Source organism: Heliangelus exortis, unplaced genomic scaffold, assembly GCF_036169615.1.
Source record: "Heliangelus exortis unplaced genomic scaffold, bHelExo1.hap1 Scaffold_85, whole genome shotgun sequence".
NCBI classification, from domain to species: Eukaryota; Metazoa; Chordata; class Aves; order Apodiformes; family Trochilidae; genus Heliangelus; species Heliangelus exortis.
In genome coordinates this window covers 24,854-38,915 of record NW_027286001.1, presented here as the reverse complement: position 1 = coordinate 38,915, position 14,062 = coordinate 24,854, and the positions used below count along the sequence as shown (strand labels likewise).

Here is a 14,062-nt window from a genome sequence, read left to right as displayed (position 1 = left end):
GAGGATCATCCCAGTTGGAGGAAGATCCCCCCCCTCCCCTCCCCCCATGGGTCTTGGGGACCTCAAGAAGCACTTTGGAAACTCCCAAAAAACTCCGCGATTTTCCCGCCCCCCCCACGGAATTTCTTGGAATTCCTGGAATTGACCCCAAAACCTTTTTTGGGAGGTTCTGGATCTCCAAACCCCCTCATTCCCCCCTTTTTTTTTTTTTTTTTTTGGGGGGGGGGCCTGGCACTTTACTGGGGGTGGGGGGTCCCCTCCCCGCGTCCCCGCGCAGCTTTGAGGCCTCGGAGTGGGGAATATTTATTATTTTTTTTTTTTTTTTTTTGGTTTTTTTTGGTTTTTTTTTGGCTCAGCTGTTGAGTTTCCAGCTGGGTCCTCGCCCACTCCAGAGACTCCGCTCTGATTGTGTTGAATTTTTTGGTTTTTTTTTTGGTGGATTGGAATTAATAATAATAAATTTTGGGTTATTTTGTTGGGGTTTTTTTTGGGTTTGTTTCGGGTTTTTTTTTTTTGGTTTTTTTTTTGTTGTTGTTGGCGTTCCAGAGCTAGTTCCAAATATTTTTGGCTAAAACTGAGAATTAAATGGAGATTTAGTTTTATGAAATGGCAAGGAAATAATAATAATAATTATTAAAACAAAAAAAAAAAAAAGAGAATAAATTAAAATAAAGGAGAAAATTGTAACCTGGAGTCTTTGGTTTCTTGAAAAAAAAGGGGAAATTGGGGGTGATTTGCTTGGAGCCCACAGTGGGGGAGGGGCACAGGGATCCCCTTGGGGTGGGAAGAGAAGAAATAATTAAAAAAGTTATTAATCTCATTATTTTATAGAAATAGGAATTATATTATTAATAATTTAATATTAAACGTATTAAGTATAATATTAAATATTAATATATTAAGTATATTAAATATTAACATTAAATATATTAATTATATGAATATATTAAATGTATTAAATATATTAAATATTGATATTTAATATATTTAAATATTTATTAAATATATTAAATATTGATATTTAATATATTTAAATATTTATTAAATATATTAAATATTGATATTTAATATATTTAAATATTTATTAAATATATTAAATATTGATATTTATTATATTTAAATATTAAATATATTTGTAACAAATTTATATTAATTTCTATTTATTTCTATTTATTATTTCTATATTAATTTCTATCTATTTTATTTATTACTTATATTATTTCTATCAATCTTAAATTTATCTCAATATAAATTTATATCAAATTTATATAAATTTATATAAACTTGAGTTCTCTATCTCAACCTTTATCAATCTTATATCAAATTTCTATCAATTTTTATCAATCTTATATCAAATTTCTATCAATTTTTATCAATTTACATCAAATTTATGGATTTTTACCTTTCAATTAATACAAATTCCTATCAATCTTACATCAAATTTATCTCAATCAATATAAATTTATATCCTTGTATCAAATTGATATAAATTTATATAAACTTGAGGTCTTTATATCAACCTTTATCAATCCTATATCAAATTTAAATCAATTTTTATCAATTTTACATCAAATTTATGGATTTTTTACCTTTCAATATAAATTTATATCAATCTTCCATCAAATTTATCTCAATCTATAAATTTATATCAACCTTTTATCAAATTTATATTTTTATAAAGTTTATTTATATAAATTTAAGTTCTCTGGATCAATCCCCTATCAAATTTCCATCAATTTTTATCAATTTTACATCAAATTTATGGATTTTTTTTTTAAATAAATTTATATCAATCTTCCATCAAATTTACCTCAATTTAATCTATAAATTTATAACAACCTTGTATCAAATTTATATAAATTTAAAATTTATATAAATTTAAGTTCTCTGGATCAACCTTTATCAACCCCCTATCAAATTTCCATTAATTTTTATCAATTTTACATCAAATTTATGGATTTTTTTTTTTAAATAAATTTATATCAATCTCCCATCAAATTTATCTCAATTTAATCTATAAATTTATATCAACCTTTTATCAAATTTATATTTTTATAGTTTATTTATATAAATTTAAGTTCTCTGGATCAATCCCCTATCAAATTTCCATCAATTTTTATCAATTTTACATCAAATTTATGGATTTTTTTTTTTAAATAAATTTATATCAATCTCCCATCAAATTTATCTCAATTTAATCTATAAATTTATATCAACCTTGTATCAAATTTATATTTTTATAAAGTTTATTTATATAAATTTAAGTTCTCTGGATCAATCCCCTATCAAATTTCCATCAATTTTTATCAATTTTACATCAAATTTATGGATTTTTTACCTTTCAATATAAATTTATATCAATCTCCCATCAAATTTACCTCAATTTAATCTATAAATTTATATCAACCTTGTATCAAATTTATATAAATTTAAAATTTATATAAATTTAAGTTTTCTGGATCAACCTTTATCAACCCCCTATCAAATTTCCATCAATTTTTATCAATTTTACATCAAATTTATGGATTTTTTTTTTTAACCTTCCAATCAATCAATATAAATTTATATCAAAAATCAAATTTATCTCCCCCTCCCCCCTTGGAAGACTTTCTTGGGGACCCCCCCAGCCCCAAAATGGCCCCGGGGGTGGAGAGGAAGTGGTCAAGAAGTGAGAAAAGTTTGAAAAAAACTTTTATTGAGTTTTTTTGGGGAGGAAATGGCAGTTTCTGGGTTCTCCTCCTCATCTGGTGCCGATGGTCACCTGCCAGACCCTCACCAGGTTGTCCGTGTACCCCGCGAAGAGGGTCTGCAACAAGACCCCAGAAAAGGGGAGGGGTCAGGGGGGTGGACCCCAAACCCAAGGTGGGACCCCAAAACCCAACGTTGGGCCCCAAAACCCAAGGTGGCACCTCCAGACCCAACGTGGGACCAACAAACCCAAGATGGGGCCTCAAAACCCAAGGTGGGACCCCAAAACCCAACATGGGACCCCCAGACCCAACATGGCACCTCCAAACCCCATGTAGGACTTTCCAAACCCAACGTGGGGCCCCCAAACCCAACGTGGGGCCCCCCAACCCAAGGAGGCACCTCCAGACCCAACGTTGGGCCCCCAAACCCAACATTGGGCCCCCAAACCCAACATGGCACCTCCAGACCCAACGTGGGGCCCCCAAACCCAATGTGGCACCTCCAAACCCAACGTGGGCACCGCAAAACCCTCAGTGGGACCTCCAGACCCAACATGGCACCTCCAGACCCAACGTGGGGCCCCCAAACCCAACGTGGGGCCCCCCAACCCAAGGTGGCACCTCCAGACCCAACGTTGGGCCCCAAAACCCAACGTGGGGCCCCCAAACCCAACGTTGGGCCCCCAAACCCAACGTGGCACCTCCAGACCCAACATGGGGCCCCCAAACCCAATGTGGCACCTCCAAACCCAACGTGGGCACCCCAAAACCCTCAGTGGGACCTCCAGACCCAACATGGCACCTCCAGACCCAACGCGGGGCCCCCAAACCCAACGTGGGGCCCCCCAACCCAAGGTGGCACCTCCAGACCCAACGTTGGGCCCCCAAACCCAAGGTGGCACCTCCAAACCCAACATGGGGCCCCCCAACCCAACGTGGCACCTCCAGACCCAACGTTGGGCCCCCAAACCCAACGTTGGGCCCCCAAACCCAACGTGGGGCCCCCAAACCCAACGTGGGGCCCCCCAACCCAACGTGGCACCTCCAGACCCAACGTTGGGCCCCAAAACCCAACGTGGGGCCCCCCAACCCAAGGTGGCACCTCCAGACCCAACGTGGGGCCCCCAAACCCAAGGCGGGGCCCCCAGCCCCAAGGGATGATGGGAAGGAGGCCTGGTGATCACCTGTCCATCCGCTGACCAAGCCAAGGAGGTGCACTGGGGGGGTTCAGCTTTGCTGCTGGTGCTGATCACTTCCTGTTTCAGCTCGTCCACGATGATTTTCCCTTCCAGGTCCTGCAGGAAGTGGAAGAGGAAGAGGAAGAGGTGAGGAAGGAAGAGGAAGGAAGAGGAAATCCAAGAAACTCCCCCCAAAAAAAACGAGCTCAGAAACAGCCTCTGGGTTTCCACACGGGGTGGTCAGATGGCAACAAAAAGTTTCATCACAGCACGGGGGCCACCAAAAAATCTTCTGCTTGGCCCAGGAGACCCCCAGGACCCCCCTGAGACCCCCCGGGACCCCCCTGAGACCCCCCAAGACCCCCCTGAGGCCCCCCCCAGGGCCCCTCCCCCCCAGCTGAGGAAAATCCCCCAGGAAGCAACAGGAAGGGGACTCCAAAAACCTTCTTGGGGGACCCTACTGAGATGGGGCCACCAGGAAGGGGACCCCAAAGCCAAGAGGGGGAGGACCCCTCCCCAAATATGGCCGCCAGGAAGGGGACTCCAAAGACCTCAAGGACTTCTTGAAGCCCCCTCCTCAAATATGACCCCCAGGAAAGGGAGTCCAAAACCATCAAGATCTTCTTGAAGCCCCCTCCTCAATTATGGCCACCATGAAGATGCCTCCAACCCAAAGACCTCAAGGTCTTCTTGAAGCCCCCTCCTCAGTTACAGCCCCCATGAAGATGCCTCCAACCCCAAGGACTTCTTGAAGCCCCCTCCTTAAATATGGCCCCCAGGAAGGTGCTTCCAACCCTGGGACCTCCTGAAGCCCCCTCCTCAGCTATGGCCACCATGAAGATGCCTCCAACCCCAAGACCTCAAGGACTTCTTGGAGGACCCCTCCTCAATTATGGCCCCCAGGGAGGTGCCTCTAAAGACCTCAAGATCTTCTTGAAGCCCCCTCCTCAGTTATGGCTCCCAGGGAGGTGCCTCAACCCCAGGACTTCCTGAATCCCCCTCCTCAAAGATGGCCACCATGAAGATGCCTCCAAAGACCTCAAGGTCTTCTTGAAGCCCCCTCCTCAAATATGGCCCCCAGGGAGGTGCCTCCAACCCTGGGACTTCCTGAAGCCCCCTCCTCAATTATGGATTGAAGATGCCTCCAACCCCAAGACCTCAAGGTCTTCTTGAAGCCCCCTCCTCAAAATGGCCACCATGAAGATGCCTCCAACCCCAAGACCTCAAGGTCTTCTTGGAGGACCCCTCCTCAATTATGGCCACCACAAAGGGGACTCCAAACCCAAGAGGAAGCCCCCTCCTCAAAATGGCCACCATGAAGATGCCTCCAAAGACCTCAAGGTCTTCTTGAAGCCCCCTCCTCAATTCTGGCCCCCAGGGAGGTGCCTCCAAGCCCAGGACTTCCTGAAGCCCCCTCCTCAAATATGGCCACCATGAAGATGCCTCCAAAGACCTCAAGGTCTTCTTGAAGCCCCCTCCTCAATTACGGCCCCCAGGGAGGTGCCTCCAAGCCCAGGAGTTCTTGAAGCCCCCTCCTCAAATATGGCCACCATGAAGATGCCTCCAAAGACCTCAAGGTCTTCTTGAAGCCCCCTCCTCAAATATGGCCACCATGAAGATGCCTCCAATGCCCAAGACCTCAAGGTTTTCTTGAAGCCCCCTCCTCAGTTACAGCCCCCAGGAAGATGCCTCCAAAGACCTCAAGGTCTTCTTGAAGCCCCCTCCTCAATTATGGCCCCCAGGAAGATGCCTCCAATGCCCAAGACCTCAAGGTCTTCTTGAAGCCCCCTCCTCAATTCTGGCCCCCAGGGAGGTGCCTCCAACCCCAGGACTCCCCGCAGCCCCCTCCCCAGCTGTGCCCCCCAGTCAGGTGACTCCCAGCCCCTTCTGGGGGTCTCGGGGGGGGGGGGGTTCTGACCCAGATCTTGATGCTGGGCCCGGTGGCAGCGCAGAGCCAGTAGCGGTTGGGGCTGAAGCAGAGGGCGTTGATGATGTCCCCCCCATCCAGGGTGTAGAGGTGCTTCCCCTCGTTGAGGTCCCACAGCATGGCCTGCCCGTCCTGAGGGGAAAGGACCCCCCTCAGCAACACCACTTCTCACACTAAAACCTCCTTTTCCCACCCAAAAGGTCCATTTCCCAACAAAAAGTTTCATTTTCCACCCAAAAAGTTCCATTTCCCACCCAAAAAGTTCCATTTCCCACCCAAAAGGTCCATTTCCCAACCAGAAGTTTCATTTTCCACACAAAAAGGTCCATTTCCCGCCCAAAAAGGTCCATTTCCCAACCAAAAGTTCCATTTCCCAACCAAAAGTTTCATTTTCTACACAAAAAGGTCCATTTCCCAACCAAAAAGTTCCATTTCCCACCCAAAAAGTTCCATTTCCCACCCAAAAAGTTCCATTTCCCACCCAAAAAGTTTCATTTCCCACCCAAAAGTTCCATTTCCCTGAGGGTGGGGAGGGGTCTCTGGAATTGGGGAGGGGTCCCAGGGGTGAGGGAGGGGTCCCAGGGGTTGGGGAGGGGTCTCTGGAATTGGGGAGGGGTCTCTGGGGTTGGGGAGGGGTCCCAGGGGTGGGGGAGGGGTCCCTGAGGGTGGGGAAGTGTTTTCTGGGAGGGGTCCCAGGGGCTGGGGAGGGGTCCCAGGGGTGGGGGAGGGGTCTCTGGAATTGGGGAGGGGTCCCTGAGGGTGGGGAAGTGTTTTCTGGGAGGGGTCCCAGGGGTGGGGGACGGGTCCCAGGGGTGGGGGAGGGGTCTCTGGAATTGGGGAGGGGTCCCGGGGGTGGGGGAGGGGTCTCTGGAATTGGGGAGGGGTCCCAGGGGCAGGGGAGGGGTCTCTGGAATTGGGGAGGGGTCCCAGGGGTACCTTTCCCCCCGAGGCACAGAGGGAGCCATCAGGGGACACGGTGACCGTGTTGAGGTACCCGGTGTGCCCGATGTGATTGGTCTTCAGCTTGCAGTTGGCCAAGTTCCAGACCTGGAAAGGAGGGGAAAAAGTCAAAAAAAAGGATTTTGAAGGTTTTGTTTCTTTTTTTAAAAGGGGAAGGAGTTGAGGTGACCTCACCTTGACCAGTTTGTCCCAGCCACAGGACACAATGATGGGGTTGCTGCTGTTGGGGGAGAAACGGACGCAGGAAACCCACTCAGAGTGACTCTCATCCTGTGGAGAGGAGGAGGAGGAGGAGGAGGAGGAGGAGGAGGAGGAGGAAGAAGAGGAGAAAGAGGAGGAAGAGGAGGACGAGGAGGACGAGGAGGACGAGGAGAATGAGGAGAACGAGGAGGAGGAGGAAAAGGGGAAAAGGGGAAAAGGAAGAAGAAGAGGAGGAAAAAGAGAAGGAAGAAGAGGAGAAAGAAGAGGAGGAAGAAGAAGAGGAGGAAGAAGAAGAGGAGGAAGAAGAAGAGGAGGAAGAAGAAGAGGAGGAAGAAGAAGAGGAGGAAGAAGAAGAGGAGGAAGAAGAAGAGGAGGAAGAAGAAGAGGAGGAAGAAGAAGAGGAGGAAGAAGAAGAGGAGGAAGAAGAAGAGGAGGAAGAGGAAAAAGAAGAGGAGGAAGAAGAGGAGGAAGAAGAGGAAAAAGAAGAGGAAAAAGAAGAGGAAGAAGAAGAGGAAGAAGAGGAAGAAGAAGAGGAAGAAGAAGAGGAAGAAGAAGAGGAAGAAGAAGAGGAAGAAGAAGAGGAAGAAGAGGAAGAAGAGGAAGAAGAAGAGGAAGAAGAAGAAGAGGAAGAAGAAGAAGAGGAAGAAGAAGAAGAGGAGGAGGAAGAGGAGGAGGAGGAGGAGGAAGAGGAGGAGGAAAAAGAGGAGGAAAAAGAGGAGGAAAAAGAGGAGGAAAAAGAGGAGGAAGAGGAAAAAGAAGAGGAAAAAGAGGAGATTCCAAGTGAGGAACCAGGACTGGATCAGCTCCACCACCTTCCCCCATTTCCTTGGCTCCCCCACCTCCTTCCATCTCCCTTTTCCTCAACTCCCCCACCTCAACCTCGACTCCCCCATTTCCCTGACTCCCCCATTTCCTTGGCTCCCCCATTTTTTTGGACCCCCCTTTTTTTTGGTTCCTCCATTTCCTTGGATCCATCTCCGTGGCTCCCCAATCTCCTTCCATCTCCCTTTTCCTCAACTCCCCCACCTCCCTGGCTCCCCCATTTCCCTGACTCCCCCATCTCCTTGGACCCCCCATTTTTTTGGCTCCCCCACCTCCTTCCATCTCCCTTTTCCTTGACTCCCCCATTTCCCTGACTCCCCCATTTCCTTGGATCCATCTCCTTGGCTCCCCCATTTCCTTGGACCCCCCATTTTTTTGGACCCCCCTTTTTTTTAGATCCTCCATTTCCTTGGCTCCATTTCCTTGGCTCCCCCATCTCCTTGGATCCCCCATTTTTTTGGCTCCCCCACCTCCTTCCATCTCCCTTTTCCTCAACTCCCCCACCTCAACCTCGACTCCCCCATTTCCCTGACTCCCCCATTTTTATGACTCCCCCATTTCCCTGGATCCCCCATTTTTTTGGCTCCCCAATCTCCTTCCATCTCCCTTTTCCTCAACTCCCCCACCTCAACCTCATCTCCCCCCACCTCAACCTCGACTCCCCCCATTTCCTTGGCTCCCCCATCTCCTTGGACCCCCCATTTTTTTGGACCCCCCTTTTTTTTGGATCCTCCATTTCCTTAGATCCATCTCCCTGACTCCCCCATTTCCTTGGCTCCCCCATCTCCCTGGACCCCCCATTTTTTTGGCTCCCCACCTCCTTCCATCTCCCTTTTCCTCAACTCCCCCACCTCCCTGGCTCCCCCATTTCCTTGACTCCCCCATCTCCTTGGACCCCCCATTTTTTTGGACCCCCTTTTTTTTGGATCCCCCATTTCCTTGGCTCCATTTCCTTGGCTCCCCCATCTCCCTGGACCCTCCATTTTTTTGGCTCCCCAATCTCCTTCCATCTCCCTTTTCCTCAACTCCCCCATTTCCCTGACTCCCCCATTTCCTTGGATCCATCTCCTTGGCTCCCCCATCTCCCTGGACCCCCCATTTTTTAGACCCCCCTTTTTTTTGGATCCCCCATTTCCTTGGCTCCATTTCCTTGGCTCCCCCATCTCCCTGGACCCCCCATTTCCTTGGCTCCCCCACCTCCTTCCATCTCCCTTTTCCTCAACTCCCCCACCTCAACCTCATCTCCCCCCACCTCAACCTCGACTCCCCCCATTTCCCTGCCTCCCCCCATGTTTTTCCCCAGCCCCTGGTGGGTTTCCAGGCTGTGCCCCCAGCTGACCTGCACCGTGTACTTGCAGACCCCCAGGGTGTTCCAGAGCTTGATGGTTTTGTCCCTGGAGCCCGAGACGATCTGGCGGTTGTCGGAGGAGAAGGCGACGCTGAGCACGTCCTTGGTGTGACCCACGAAGCGACGGGTGGTGGTGCCCCTGGGGAAGGCCCAAACCAAGATGGCCGCCCACGAAATTCCCCCCGGAACCCAGAGAAAAAAAAAAAAAATCCCACTTTGCCAAAAAACACCCGGAAATCCCCAACTCCCGCCTCGGTTCGGGGAGAATTCCCAGAGTTTCGCCCCAAATCGGGGTTTTGTTCTCTCCTGGGGGCACCCAGTGGAACCAAGATGGCCGCCACTCAACTCCCCCACCCCTTGTGTGATGAAATCCCACCAAAAAGTGAGAAAAAACTCAAGCTCTGGAGCAAAAATCGCCCCAAAAATGAGAATTCCCAATTCCCGCCAAATTTTTGTGAGAATCGAAGGATTTTCACCTCAAATTGGGACCTTTTTTCTCTCCTGGTGGCACCCAATGGATCCAAAATGGCCGCCCCTGAACTCCCACACCCCTCGTGTGATGAAATCCCACCAAAAAGTGAGAAAAAACTCAAGCTCTGGAGCAAAAATCGCCCCAAAAACGAAAATTCCCAATTCCCGCCAAATTTTTGTGAGAATCGAAGGATTTTCGCCCCAAATTGGGACCTTTTTTCTCTCCTGGTGGCACCCAATGCACCCAAAATGGCCCAAGATGGCTGCCCCTCAACTCCCACACCCCTCGTGTGATGAAATCCCACCAAAAAGTGAGAAAAAACTCAAGCTCTGGAGCAAAAATCGCCCCAAAAACGAGAATTCCCAATTCCCGCCAAATTTTTGAGAGAATCAAAGGATTTTCACCTCAAATTGGGACCTTTTTTCTCTCCTGGTGGCACCCAATGGCCCCAAAATGGCCCAAGATGGCTGCCCCTCAACTCCCACACCCCTCGTGTGATGAAATCCCACCAAAAAGTGAGAAAAAACTCAAGCTCTGGAGCAAAAATCGTTTCAAAAATGAGAATTCCCAATTCCTGCCAAATTTTTTTGGGAATTGGAAGAAATTCCCCCCGAATCGAGACCTTTTTTTTCCTCACTGAACCAAAACTGAAGAGTTTGGGGTCTTTTCTCCCCTCATCATTGCAGGACGTTGTCTTCAGGCCCCCCGGGGGGGGTCGAGACGTCACGTCGGGGTTAATCATCGGGGAGAGAACACGTGACCAAGATGGCCGCCCCAAGATGGCCGCCCCAAGATGGCCGCCACTCGACTCCACACCTCATCTGATGAAATCCCACCAAATAGTGAGGAGAAACTCAAACTCTGGAGCAAAAATCGCCCCAAAAATGAGAATTCCCAATTCCCGCCAAATTTTTTTGGCAATCGAAGGAATTTCACCCCAAATCAGGACTTGGTTTTTTTTTTGCTGCAACCAGAGAACCCAAAACTGACCAAAAATGAATGATTTGGGGTCTTTTTTAGCAGGGCAGGACGTGGTCTTCACCCCGAGGGTGGAAACGTCGCATGGGGTTTAACGGACCCTCGCCTCGAAACCAAGATGGCCGCCGCAAGATGGCCGCCACAAGATGGCCACCCCAATCAGGACATTTTTTTACCCAAAGTGAAGGATTTTGGGTCATTTTCAGCAGGGCAGGATGGGGTCTTCACCCCAAGGGTGGAAACATTGCGTGGGGTTTAACGGCCCCAAAATGGCCGCCGCAAGATGGCCGCCACAAGATGGCCGCCACAAGATGGCCACCCCAATCAGGACATTTTTTTACCCAAAGTGAAGGATTTGGGGTCATTTTCAGAGGGCAAGACATGGTCTTCACCCCAAGGGTGGAAACATTGCGTGGGGTTTAACGGACCCAAAATGGCCGCCGCAAGATGGCCACCGCAAGATGGCCGCCACAAGATGGCCACCCCAATCAGGACATTTTTTTACCCAAAGTGAAGGATTTGGGGTCATTTTCAGAGGGCAGGATGTGCTCTTCACCCCCCGAGGGTGGAAACATTGCGTGGGGTTTAACGGCCCCAAAATGGCTGCCGCAAGATGGCCGCCACAAGATGGCCGCCACAAGATGGCCGCCCCAATCAGGACATTTTTTTACCCAAAGTGAAGGATTTGGGGTCATTTCCAGCAGGGCAGGACGTGGTCTTCACCCCGAGGGTGGAAACGTCGGGTGGGGTTTAACGGACCCTCGCCTCAAGACCAAGATGGCCGCCGCAAGATGGCTGCCACAAGATGGCCGCCCCAATCAGGACATTTTTTTACCCAAAGTGAAGGATTTGGGGTCATTTTCAGCAGGGCAGGATGGGGTCTTCACCCCCTGAGGGTGGAAACGTTGCGTGGGGTTTAACGGCCCCAAAATGGCCGCCGCAAGATGGCCGCCACAAGATGGCCGCCACAAGATGGCCACCCCAATCAGGACATTTTTTTACCCAAAGTGAAGAATTTGGGGTCATTTTCAGAGGGCAAGACATGGTCTTCACCCCAAGGGTGGAAACATTGCGTGGGGTTTAACGGCCCCAAAATGGCCGCCGCAAGATGGCCACCGCAAGATGGCCGCCGCCCCCCCCAGACTCACGTGGTGAGGTCCCAGAGCCTGAGGGTCCCGTCCCAGGAGCCCGAGAGGGCGAATTGGCCGTCGGAGGAGATGACGACGTCGCTGACGAAGTGGGAGTGGCCGCGCAGGGCACGCTGGGGGATCCCGTAGTTGGTCTCGTCCCGCGTCAGCTTCCACATGATGATGGTTTTGTCTGCGGGGGATACCAGGGGGGTCACCCCGGGGGCTCCTCCCACACCCTGTGGTCTCCCCTCTGCCCCTCAGGGTCTCCCCTCACCCCCTGTGGTCTCCCCTTTTCCTCTCTTTTCTTTCACGGTCTCCCCTCTTCTCCTCGGGGTCTCCCCTCTTCCCCCTCAGGGTCTCCCCTCACCCCCCTGTGGTCTCCCCTCTTCTCCTCAGGGTCTCCCCTCAACTCCTGCGGTCCCCCCTTTTCCTCTCCCCCCCTCATGGTTTCCCCTCTCCCCCTCATGCTCCCCCTTCTTCCTTTCCCCCACCCCATGGTCTCCCCTCAACCCCCTCAGGGTCTCCCCTCTTCCTCCTCAGGGTCTCCCCTCAGCCCCCTGTGGTCTCCCCTTTTCCTCTCTTCCCTTTCACGGTCTCCCCTCTTCTCCTCAGGGTCTCCCCTCTTCCCCCTCATGGTCTCCCCTCACCCCCCTTGGTCTCCCCTTTTCCTCTCTTCCCTTTCACGGTCTCCCCTCTTCTCCTCAGGGTCTCCCCTCTTCTCCTCAGGGTCTCCCCTCACCCCCCTCTGGTCTCCCCTTTTCCTCTCTTCCCTTTCATGGTCTCCCCTCTTCTCCTCGGGGTCTCCCCTCTTCCCCTCAAGGTCTCCCCTCAACTCCTGTGGTCCTCCCTTTTCCTCTCACCCCCTCATGGTCTCCCCTCTTCCCCTCATGGTCTCCCCTCACCCCCCTGTGGTCTCCCCTTTTCCTCTCTTCCCTTTCGCAGTCTCCCCTCTTCTCCTCAGGGTCTCCCCTCTTCCCCTCATGGTCTCCCCTCACCCCCCTCTGGTCTCCCCTTTTCCTCTCTTCCCTTTCACGGTCTCCCCTCTTCTCCTCAGGGTCTCCCCTCTTCCCCCTCAGAGTCTCCCCTCAACTCCTGTGGTCCCCCCTTTTCCTCTCACTCCCTCATAGTCTCCCTTCTTCCCCTCGTGGTCTCCCCTCAGCCCCCTCTGGTCTCCCCTTTTCCTCTCTTCCCCTTCAGGGTCTCCCCTCTTCCCCTCAGGGTCTCCCCTCAGCCCCCTCTGGTCTCCCCTTTTCCTCTCTTCCCTTTCATGGTCTCCCCTCTCCCCCTCATGCTTCCCCTTCTTCCTTTCCCCCACCCTATGGTCTCCCCTCTTCCCCTCAGGGTCTCCCCTCAACCCCTTCAGGGTCTCCCCTCAGCCCCCTGTGGTCCCCCCTCTTCCCCTCTTCCTCCTCAGGGTCTCCCCTCAACTCCTGTGGTCCCCCCTTTTCCTCTCACCCCCTCATGGTCTCCCTTCTATTCCCTCATGGCCTCCCCTCAACCCCCCTGTGGTCTCCCCTCTTCCCCTCAGGGTCTCCCCTCCCCCCCTCAGGGTCTCCCCTCGCCCCTCTCCCCTCTCCCCCCAGCCCCCCCCTTTCTTCTCCCCCTTAATGGCCTCCCCCAACCCTCATCCTCCCCCTCCATGATCTCCCCCTCTCCTCATCCTCCCCCCTCAACACCTCCCCCCCCCCCTTCCCTCCCCCCCTTTTCCCTCCCTCCCCTCCTCCCTCCATTTCCCTCCCTCACCGCGCGAAGCGGACAGGATCATGTCCGGGAACTGCGGGGTGGTGGCGATTTGGGTCACCCAACCGTTGTGGCCCTTCAAGGTGCCCCGCAGGGTCATCTGCTCCGTCATGGCGGCGGCGGGACGGGCGGATGGCGACGGATTCACCTCCTCGATCCCCCCCTTTTCCCCGGCCGCCCTCAGCTGCAGGCCGCCACGGCGCCGGAAGAGAAAGGGCGAGCTTCCGGCGGAAGCGGAAGTAGAGCGGGAAGGGGGAAGAGGAAGGGGGGGGGGTGCCGTACGGCAAGATGGCGGCGCCCTGAGGAAGGGGTTAAAGGAGGCGCAAGATGGCGGCGCCCTGTGAGGGGATTTGTACGGAATGGAGGGGGGGGGGGAAGGGGTCCTGGGGGATTTTGGGGGGGATTTGAGGGGTTTTGAGGGGTTTTGGGGGGATTTGAGGGGTTTTGGGGGGAATTTGAGGGGATTTGAGGGGTTTTGGGGGGATTTGAGGTATTTCGGGGGGGGTTTAGGGGGAGAAAAGGAGGGGATGGGGAGGGGGATGGGGACTGAGGGGCCCACGGGGGTTGGGAGGGATTTGGGGGGGTCCTGAGGGGGTTTGGGGGGAATTTGAGGGTT

At 51.2% G+C, this 14,062-nt stretch overlaps 1 protein-coding gene across 2 annotated transcripts; it reads right to left on the bottom strand.

Annotated features, from left to right (window-relative positions):
* Positions 1–2,674: 2,674 nt before the first annotated feature.
* RACK1 (receptor for activated C kinase 1) lies at positions 2,675–13,672 on the bottom strand. Of its 2 annotated transcripts, none has more exons than XM_071732807.1 (8): positions 13,450–13,672; positions 11,725–11,896; positions 9,118–9,265; positions 6,930–7,025; positions 6,732–6,842; positions 5,787–5,927; positions 3,875–3,985; positions 2,675–2,806 (listed from the first exon to the last, which is right to left on the bottom strand). In XM_071732807.1, exons 1-8 carry the CDS (start codon positions 13,556–13,558, stop codon positions 2,741–2,743), a joined length of 954 nt encoding a protein of 317 aa, XP_071588908.1. In that variant the 5' UTR covers positions 13,559–13,672; the 3' UTR covers positions 2,675–2,740. The 2 variants fall into 2 exon arrangements, with proteins under 2 accessions (XP_071588908.1, XP_071588907.1); XM_071732806.1 differs by lacking the exon at positions 2,675–2,806 and adding an exon at positions 2,936–3,492 and having other exon boundaries at positions 3,793–3,985; positions 13,450–13,662.
* Positions 13,673–14,062: the final 390 nt, after the last annotated feature.

Coding starts and splice junctions, on each gene's coding strand:
- RACK1 (XM_071732806.1), bottom strand. CDS start 13,558: ATGACGGAGCAGATGACCCTGCGGGGCACCTTGAAGGGCCACAACGGT. Junction 9,266..11,724: donor AGGCTCTGGGACCTCACCAC/GTGAGTCTGGGG, acceptor GGCCTTCCCCAG/GGGCACCACCACCCGTCGCT. Junction 5,928..6,731: donor TCTGTGCCTCGGGGGGAAAG/GTACCCCTGGGA, acceptor CTTTCCCCTCAG/GACGGGCAGGCCATGCTGTG.